Source organism: Sinocyclocheilus anshuiensis, unplaced genomic scaffold (assembly GCF_001515605.1).
Source record: "Sinocyclocheilus anshuiensis isolate Anshui unplaced genomic scaffold, SAMN03320099.WGS_v1.1 scaffold1547, whole genome shotgun sequence".
Lineage (NCBI taxonomy): Eukaryota > Metazoa > Chordata > Actinopteri > Cypriniformes > Cyprinidae > Sinocyclocheilus > Sinocyclocheilus anshuiensis.
Window position 1 is genome coordinate 69,864 of NW_015552673.1, and position 9,353 is coordinate 79,216.

The 9,353-nt window shown below is 38.6% G+C and overlaps 2 protein-coding genes across 2 annotated transcripts in view; both read left to right on the forward strand.

Annotated features, from left to right (window-relative positions):
- Positions 1-932, forward strand: part of LOC107667450 (DNA-directed RNA polymerase I subunit RPA1-like) — a 31,555-nt gene extending 30,623 nt beyond the window's left edge. The window contains exons 31-32 of the mRNA XM_016459118.1: positions 441-605; positions 727-932. Coding sequence (XP_016314604.1) covers positions 441-605; positions 727-824 — 263 coding nt within the window. The 3' untranslated portion in view covers positions 825-932. The remainder of the gene's footprint in view (positions 1-440; positions 606-726) is intronic.
- Positions 933-1,839: 907 nt separating this feature from the next.
- Positions 1,840-9,353, forward strand: part of LOC107667461 (pre-mRNA-processing factor 19-like) — a 12,805-nt gene continuing 5,291 nt past the window's right edge. Inside the window, exons 1-12 of the mRNA XM_016459133.1 lie at positions 1,840-2,064; positions 2,543-2,692; positions 2,779-2,855; positions 2,930-3,071; positions 3,142-3,215; positions 3,582-3,647; positions 3,742-3,783; positions 3,889-3,963; positions 6,766-6,841; positions 7,081-7,190; positions 7,278-7,433; positions 7,640-7,709. Coding sequence (XP_016314619.1) covers positions 2,046-2,064; positions 2,543-2,692; positions 2,779-2,855; positions 2,930-3,071; positions 3,142-3,215; positions 3,582-3,647; positions 3,742-3,783; positions 3,889-3,963; positions 6,766-6,841; positions 7,081-7,190; positions 7,278-7,433; positions 7,640-7,709 — 1,057 coding nt within the window. The 5' untranslated portion in view covers positions 1,840-2,045. The remainder of the gene's footprint in view (positions 2,065-2,542; positions 2,693-2,778; positions 2,856-2,929; positions 3,072-3,141; positions 3,216-3,581; positions 3,648-3,741; positions 3,784-3,888; positions 3,964-6,765; positions 6,842-7,080; positions 7,191-7,277; positions 7,434-7,639; positions 7,710-9,353) is intronic.

Consider the following 9,353-nt stretch of genomic DNA (forward strand, 5'->3'; position numbering starts at 1 on the left):
GGAGGGCCGGTGTCCTGCAGAGTTTAGCTCCAACCCTAATTAAACACACCTGAACCAGCTAATCAAGCTCTTTACTAGGCATAGAAACTTCCAGTCAGGTCTGTTGAGGTAAGTTGGAGCTAAACTCTGCAGGACACCGGCCCTCCAGGACCGAGTTTGGACAGCCCTGCTCTAGTGTATTGCTAATAGTATATCAGCTGTCCAAATATGGCATGTAATACAATCTGTTTTGTTGTACTAGATCCTGGACTTGAACAGGTTATACTCCAACGAGGTTCATGCTATGGCCAGCACGTACGGTATTGAGGTGGCCCTCAGAGTCATTGAGAAGGAGATTAAAGATGTGTTTGCTGTCTATGGTAATAAAGCAGAACAGGATTGTTTGACACGCATAGCAGTGTGTGTTTCATTGGAGATCTGACTGGCTCCTCTGTTCACAGGTATTGAGGTGGACCCGCGCCATCTCTCTCTAGTGGCTGACTACATGTGTTTCGAGGGGGTGTACAAGCCTCTAAACAGATTTGGCATTCAATCCAACAGCTCCCCGCTGCAACAGATGACCTTTGAGACCAGTTACAAGTTTTTAAAGCAAGCCACGATGCTGGGTACAATAGTCTTTCCTAATTTAATGATGCATATTGTTGAGAATGATTAGTTGTGTAGTTACGTTGTTGTTCAGTAGTTAAATTATTCGTGCATGTCTCAATTGTTGCTTTCTTTTGTTAGGTTCTTATGACAGACTCAGTTCGCCCTCAGCTTGCTTGGTTGTAGGAAAAGTTGTGAAAGGAGGAACCGGCCTCTTCGATCTGAAACAGCCGTTATAGTAATGGACTGGGATTGGAGAATTCATTTGCTCACTGTTATGGACTGCAGAATGACAATGCAATATTTTTTTGTCTATAACATCAATAAATATTTTCTTTTGACTTCTTGTAATTTTTGTGATTGTTGTTATCATCATCATCATTATTATTATTCTGCCGTCACAATGCCGTAATGCCCACACACACATCTTGACTGTATACCAGTGGCTGAAAGTATATCACTAAATGTGTAAATAAAATAATCAACTAAACAATTATACATTCAACAGTTACATTCACAAAAAATAAAAAACATTTTGTGCTCAATATGAGCTTAAAATGCAAAATAATAAGCCTAATTAAGGATAGTAATGATCCATTTCCTAATGCACAAACATAAAATAACATTTGAAAAGTAATTACACAATATATTCACAGTTGAAAATAAAAGCATTAAATACGATTGGAACATGATCAAATTAAGTAATGTTAGTCTTATATGTTCATATTTGTTTGATTTTTATACCGTGACACAGCTAATCAGATTCCAAAATTAAAGTGCTTGTAATTAGATTATATTACATTTTAAAAACTAGTAATGAGACTACAGTTACTTTTTATTGATTGCATGTTTACAATAGCAATAAATTATTCATAATTTAATGATTCTCCCTAATTCTTCTTTTCATCTTTTAAATGTTCCTTTCTAAAATAGTCTACTGCTTTTATTTGAATTATCACTCAGTAGGTTATTTAACCATGTAGTATGTCGTTGGAAGGCTTTTTTTCTTTAAAACATATTGAAATGCACACATTCGCGTTATTCCTGGTTTACATTACTCAGCGCTTTGTCAAGATGTGAATCAAGGCGCTTATTATTATTATTATTATTATTATTATTATTGAGAAGATAGACCAGTAGAGGTTAATATCTTTTAAGGGCGTTAGGTGTGATTTTGACATTGGTGGGAACAGTTAGCTTTGTACATTCAGTTAAAGTGCAGCGTGCGCCTCCTGGACGTCCGGAAGACCGTCGGTTTCCGCTTCCGCTCTGCTCTGGAGGAGTCAGTATCCCGTCATGCACTGCGGTTTGAGCGGCACGGCACGTCAACGTGTTCTGACTCGGGACATGCTGCACCGTCATTGATTTAAAAAAAATCATCAACTCTGTCGATTTAAGGTTTATAAGTTGATTTTATTTCAGCTTTGTTTGAAAAGCGGGAGCGCGTCTGTTGGAGCGAGATGTCTTTGGTTTGTGCTAGTAAGCGAGTTGGTTTCTGTTAGCATGAGTGATTAGCAGTGTGCAGCGTTAGCCATTGTTGTGCTACATTAGCAGAAACTTTATGTATGAGAAACTACACTTTAATGACTATGCTCTCTTTGGTGGCTTTGCTGCATTTCATTAAACTAGACGCGAAGTAATGTAAAATGTGGAGCTGAAAGTACTGCATGCTTGTGTCTGATGCTAGAGCTGTCTCTTGATAACTTTATAGTTCGTGCAGCAAAACATACTCATAACATAAGGGAAAAGAAAAGTGAATGTTAAGTTTTGTGGAGTCTAGACTAACTGTTGAATGTTAATATTCGAGAATATCGTATTATAAGAAACATTTGATTGATAGTGGTGTACTTACAATGAAGTGTGTTATACTGAAGAGGAAGGAGACTTGATATTTGTTGATTTGATTGCATCTTATTTATTCAAATTGTTAAAAATATAAATCTTGTTCTCACTCCAGTTTCAAGCGAGGTGCCGGAGCACCCCTGTGTCTCTCCTGTTTCTAATCAAGTGTTTGAGAGGCGTCTGATAGAGAAATACATAGCGGAGAATGGAGCCGACCCCATCAGCGGACAGCCACTGTCCGAGGAGCAGCTCATTGATATCAAGGGTACAGAGGCAGAGATGACACTGATTTCATGAAAAGTTCAGATGCTCTATGGTCACTACAAAATGCATCTATTTCTTTACTTTCAGTGTCTCACCCCATTCGACCGAAGGCTCCCTCGGCCACAAGTATTCCTGCGATCCTCAAATCTCTGCAGGATGAGTGGGTGAGTTCTTTGACCTGACTGTGTGACGAATAAATGTGTGCTGTCTTTCTCCATCGAGTTTGTCTGTCCTCCAGGATGCCGTAATGCTGCACAGTTTTACTCTGAGGCAGCAGTTGCAGACCACTCGACAGGAGCTGTCTCACGCTCTCTACCAGCACGATGCGGCCTGCAGAGTCATCGCTCGTCTCACGAAAGAGGTCACTGCCGCCAGAGAGGGTAAGCGCGGCTTTCTGGATGTGCTGATGGTGCTGTGCCTTTACTGACGTGTTCATTATTCTGCTTGCAGCTTTGGCTACACTCAAACCTCAAGCCGGACTGATCGCTCCACAAGCTGCTCTTGCTTCTCAGCCTGCAGCTGTGGTCAGTAATTTCTCCAGACTATGGCCACGTTCACACAGCAGCAGAATACGGTTGTCAGTCCTGTATTTGAGTTCTTAATACGGTTACGTTCACACAAAAGCACGCCTTGAGAGTGCACACTTTCACTGCGTGATGTAGTGGTCAATGACATTTCCAAACAAAGCCGCAGCAGAAACGTTGTGCATCTGAATTTTCAAAATTTGTATCTGAATTTGTGTCTGAATCCAATCTGGCCAATCAAATCTAATGAGTCCAAATGATTCCCACCACTAGCATTTATGGTACAATGTATTTGAAAATATATATATATATATATATATATATATATATATATATTAGTATTTTTAAACTGTTTTGACGTCTTAGGGTGCTGGCGGTGAGGCCATGGAGGTCAGTGAGCAGGTCGGAATGACTCCAGAGATCATACAGAAGGTATGTTGAAACAAGTACCACATGGTTGAATGTTCAGCAGTGTGAGATCACATTTTCAAAGGTAATGAAACTCGTCATCTTCTTTTTTTTACAGCTCCAAGACAAGGCCACCGTCTTAACCACCGAGAGAAAGAAGGTGAGGATTTGAATGGCAGTGCTGCATTGTGCTTTTTTGTCACTGTGTGTCGCATTGCGTTCCTTCATAAATGTACTTAACCTTTTATATGGCTTTGTTTTTTAGAGAGGAAAGACCATGCCGGAGGACCTGGTCAGAGCAGAAGATCTCAGCAAGTACCGCCAAGTGGCGTCCCATGCTGTGAGTAGCCAATAAGAATTTTCCATTATTCACTCTAGGAATGTTTTTTTTATTTATTTATTTATTTTTATTTTACATAAGTTCCCATGATCAATTGTCGCTTAAATTAACAATCAGTTAATTGATTATTTGTTATCCATAACCTCTTAAACCTGAAGTGGGAGGCGCTGCTGAGTTATCATCATGTTACTTAACCAGTTGCGTAACCAACACAAAATAGGTGTCAATTTAAAGCTTAGAAACTTGGCTTTTCAGTGAATATAGAGAATGTGACCATCCCTTCGATTCACTTAACTATCGCTTTTTTTTATATATATAGTTTTTTTTTTTTTTTTCCAATTAATGCATATTAAATTGTTTTTTAATCCTTGCTTATAAAAATAATTGACCAAAACAGCAGCGTTTGATTAGTGCTTATAAAGAAATAAACTTTTTTTGAAATTAAAAAAAAAAAAAATTGACGTTTCAGTTCAGTCGGCAGCACGGAGCACACGTGAACTGATCGAAATAAACAACAATTAACATAAACAGTTAGTATCAAGTATGTTGAAAGACCGTATAACTCATAGGAATGAATCAAGTCTCATGTAATCGCTCAATTAATGTTTCAACAGCGGAAGGACGTCAGTAAAACAGCATGTGAACAGTGTCATTCACATTTACCACAGGAAAGCCACTCAATGTCCATAAACTCATTAATCAGCTAGAAAAATAACTCTAGAGAAGCATTTTCATGCTACACGTACTTTGACAACTTTAACCTGTTGTCTTCATTAACCAATATATGTTTGAATAAATCTGTCATGAAAACAAGTTTATTACAGCCACCATTTAAATGTTTATATTTCATCAACGTATTGGAGTGGAAACAAAATTATTAAAGTTGGAATAGTAACTGCATTATGTGCTCTTTTTTTTTTTGAGTGTTGATAATTAATAATTATTACCAGGTAATGCATATCTAGGTATGGGTAAATAAGGTTGTAAACTCATGCACTGGTATCTTACTGTGGTAATTGGGAGCAGGAGCGTCACGTGAGCAGCACTGATAAAGTGATGGTTTTGGCGCTGAGTCTTTTTTTGCTGCGCTGCTTACGCTCAATTGAAGTGACGGCACACTTTTGAATGTAACGTATTAAATTGTCAATGCAATGAAATAACTGTCCATAAAAAACGTGCATAACGTCTAAATTAACATATATAAATCAAATATAATTTCGTAAATTTCATAAACAATTATGAACAAAACGGCATCAAATAAAAAAAAAAGAGCCGAATCGCCAATCACACAGATTGCATTTGAAAACATATGAGACGCAGTGAAAAGGAATAAACCTCCACAAATTCGCGACGTGTTTTCTAAAAGTTTAAACTATTTTAACTTTGCATGGCTTTCTATACATCTCTTGTGTGAGACGCGAGTGCAGCAGTTTGGGTGAAAGTATGGCGTATTATAAAAATAAACAGCTCGAAGTAAGACTGAAACAACATGATCTGAGCTGTTTTTGTTGTTTACCATTTACATGCGAATCCCCATGTTGTTAACAAGCTTTCAAGACTTTAAAACTTTCAAGTTTATAACTGACCAACTTCTAAAATCAAATTTATAGTTGTCTTTGTAAAGAAATATGTAGCTTTGGAGCCGCTGCAGTGACGCTGTACAAACGCTTCCAGTGTGAATACTCTGGCGACTCTGCAGCTGTAGTGACGCTGTAGTTACGGTGACATGAAGCTCAAGCTGCGGTGTGAAACAGGCGTAGCGTAGCACTTTATTTTACTTCAAACATTTTATTTGTATTCATTCTATTGTGCTTTTTTACCACGTGTTTTATATGCAGTGAAGTCCAGGGTTTTGTAATGACTTGTCATCCACTTTTCCCACAGCAGCTGTATTTCAGATGCATTTTGTCCATAGAAATGCTTTTTCACTAGTCTATAGTAATGTGACCGGCAGATGTTTTCAGTGCACAGAACACAGATGTGATTAGTTGTCGCGGCCCTATATTAATTAAACCATTTAATTAACAAATATTAATTACAGTGCTCAGCGTAAGTGAGTACACCCCCTTTGAAAAGTAACATTTTAAACTATCTCTCAATGAACACAAAAACAATTTCCAAAATGTTGACAAGACTAAGTTTAATTTAACATCTGTTTAACTTATAACATGAAAGTAAGGTTAATAATATAACTAGGAGAACAAAATTTTCAGAAATGGAAGAATGGAAAAAGATGGATGTTGCAAAATGTCGCCAACTTGTTCATTCCATGCCTAGAAGACTTAGTGCTGTCATTAAAAATCATGGAGGCCATACAAAGTACTAGATGTAGTAGTTTTTGTTGTGGGGTGTACTCATTTTTGCATCACCCTAATTTGAGTAAAACTGAAAAATGTGTAATCTAAGTTATATTATTAACCTTACTTTCATGTTATAAGCTAAACCGATGTTATATTAAACTTAGTCTTGTCAGCATTTTGGAAATTGTTTTTGTGTTCATTGAGAGATTGTTTAAAATGTTACTTTTCAAAGGGGGTGTACTCATTTACGCTGACCACTGTAAATGGTTAAATCTGAAATTGTAATATGTTGCATCCAATGTTTGTGTGTATGTATTTTTATCCCTATTACAGTATCATGTTGTTAGCTTATGGTTTTGAGTTAGTCACTTATGATCTTGAATTTCAATTAGCATCCTATTAGGTCAAATCCTACGTAGACAGCAGGCAGCTTCTGTTCCAGGCAGTGTTTGGAACTGAACTCATCTCAAATTAATGCCGTTTTTTTCTTCCTCATTAATAGGGTCTTCACAGTGCCAGTATACCAGGAATCCTCTCTCTGGATCTCTGCCCAACAGACACCAACAAAGTCCTCACCGGTACCATTACAACACAGTTACACAAACACAATTTGATCACCAGTCATCAGACTTGTATATTTTGAACATGTCTCCTTTGAGCACTTCTGTTCCGATATAGAGGAGAGGGTTTTATGACTATATACATACATCACTTACTGTCCCCAGTGTTACTGCATGTTGATGGCACTGTGTTGCTGCTGAAGACAGACCCACATATGCACTGGTTCAAAAAGTTTTTTTTAATATGCTCTCCCCAGGTGGTGCTGATAAGAACGTGGTGGTGTTTGACCGTCGAGAGGAGCAGATTGTTGCCACCCTCAAAGGGCACACCAAAAAGGTCTCGTCTGTCATCTACCACCCTGCTCAGGTAGGCCATCGCTCCCGCTCTTCATTCATAAACTCATTTCTGGTTAGTCTTCAGTTCTCACATGTCTCTTCACATGTTCTCTGTCAGTCGGTGGTGTTCTCCGCATCTCCAGACAGCACTATCCGTGTGTGGTCGGTTACCGGGGGCAACTGCGTGCAGGTGATCAGGGCCCACGAGGCCAGTGTTACCGGCCTCTCTCTGCACGCTACCGGAGACTACTTACTGAGCTCTTCTGAGGACCAGGTAACACACAGGCTGATGGTTGAGGAACAGTACACAAGCAACGCAAAAACATCATGCTACTAATTACATTATACTCAATGAATATTTGTTTTTGTGGTTCATAGTTTCACTACTTTTGTGAAAAGAACTTTTCAAAAACCTTTGTTTCTTTGAAGCAGTTTTCTATCTGTCAGAGTGTAATGCATTAAAACGTATGTGTGTTGTAGTACTGGGCCTTCTCGGATATCCAAACTGGACGTGTCCTGACTAAAGTCACCGATGAGACCGCTGGATGTGGTAAGAATTCCTCTCTGTCGGCTAGGGCTAGGCAATTTATCAGATATTAAAGGGATAGTTCACACAAACATTTTGTTGTTTATCTGCTTACCCCCAGGGCATCCAAGACGTAGGTGACTTTGTTTCTTCAGTAGAACACAAACGAAGATTTTTAACTCAAACCGCTGCAGTCTGTCAGTCATATAATGGCAGTCAATGGGCTCCACGGCTTTGAGAGTCAAAAAAACATACACAAACAAAACCAAATTAAACCCTGCGGCTCGTGACGATACATTGAGGTCTTAAGAAGACACGAAACGATCGGTCTGTGCAAGAAACTGAACAGTATTTATATAATTTTTTACCTCTGATCCACCACAATGTCCAACTGTCCTGAGCGTGTTCACAGCATCCGGCGCATGATGTCAAATAAATACGGTTGGGCAAAAAATTCCACGTTGTCTGATGATATATCAAAATCGTCTTCCATTGTGATGACCTGTACTTCTAAGTATCTTTAAATCTTCACAGTGCCAGTGAACACGTCCGCAATCTCTCTGCACTGTGTAAATAATGAGTGACGTATACGCGCCACAGATCACTTCCACACATGCGTCTACTATCATAGATATGTATAGATGCCCTATTCGACCGCTCCAGATACGTTGACGAATCCGCCATTTTGGAACGTATCGCGGCCCATAGAAACAGTCACTAATGAGGCATCTACTTATACATATATCTATGTCTACTATGCCAGAGCACGTACACGCATCACACGCCGATTGTTGTGAACGCGCTCAGGACAGTTCGGACATTGCGGTGGATCAGAGGTAAAAAATTATATAAATACTGTTCAGTTTCTTGTACAGACAGATCGTTTCGTGTCTTTCCACATCAATGTATCGTCACGAGCCACAGGTTTTAATTTGTTTTGGCTGTGTTTTTTTTTTTTTTTTTTCCTCTCAAGCCGGGGTGGATCAGAGGTAAAAAATTATATAAATACTGTTCAGTTTCTTGTACAGACAGATCGTTTCGTGTCTTTCCACATCAATGTATCGTCACGAGCCACAGGTTTTAATTTGTTTTGGCTGTGTTTTTTTTTTTTTTTTTACTCTCAAAGCCGTGGAGCCCATTGACTGCCATTATATGACTGACAGGCTGCAACGGTTTGAGTTAAAAATCATATGTGTTCTACTGTAGAAACAAAGTCACCTACATCTTGGATGCCCTGGGGGTAAGCAGATAAACATCAAATTTTCACTTTTGGGTGAACTATCCCTTTAAGTATATATTTATTTTTGTGTTGGCAATATGAATTTTTCTGTATTATTTTTAAGCTTGGGGACTGAAAACTGGCTGTTATTCAGTACTGGCTTAATAAAAAAAACAATGATTTGATGTTAGGGTTAGTTCCATTGGCTGTTCTCAATGTATTCTAAAATATTTATTGTATTTGTTGAATTTCTGATGCATTGGTTCTAAGTCTTTCAGGGCAATGAAAACACAAATTGCATTTCCTTTTTCTTCAAAAGTACTGAAATCATTAATAGAACTGTTAAAGGGTTAGTTCACCCAAAAATGAAAATTAGGTTGCATTTTACTCACCCCCGAGGCATCCTAGGTGTGTATGACTTTCTTCTTTCAGACGAATCCAGTCGGAGT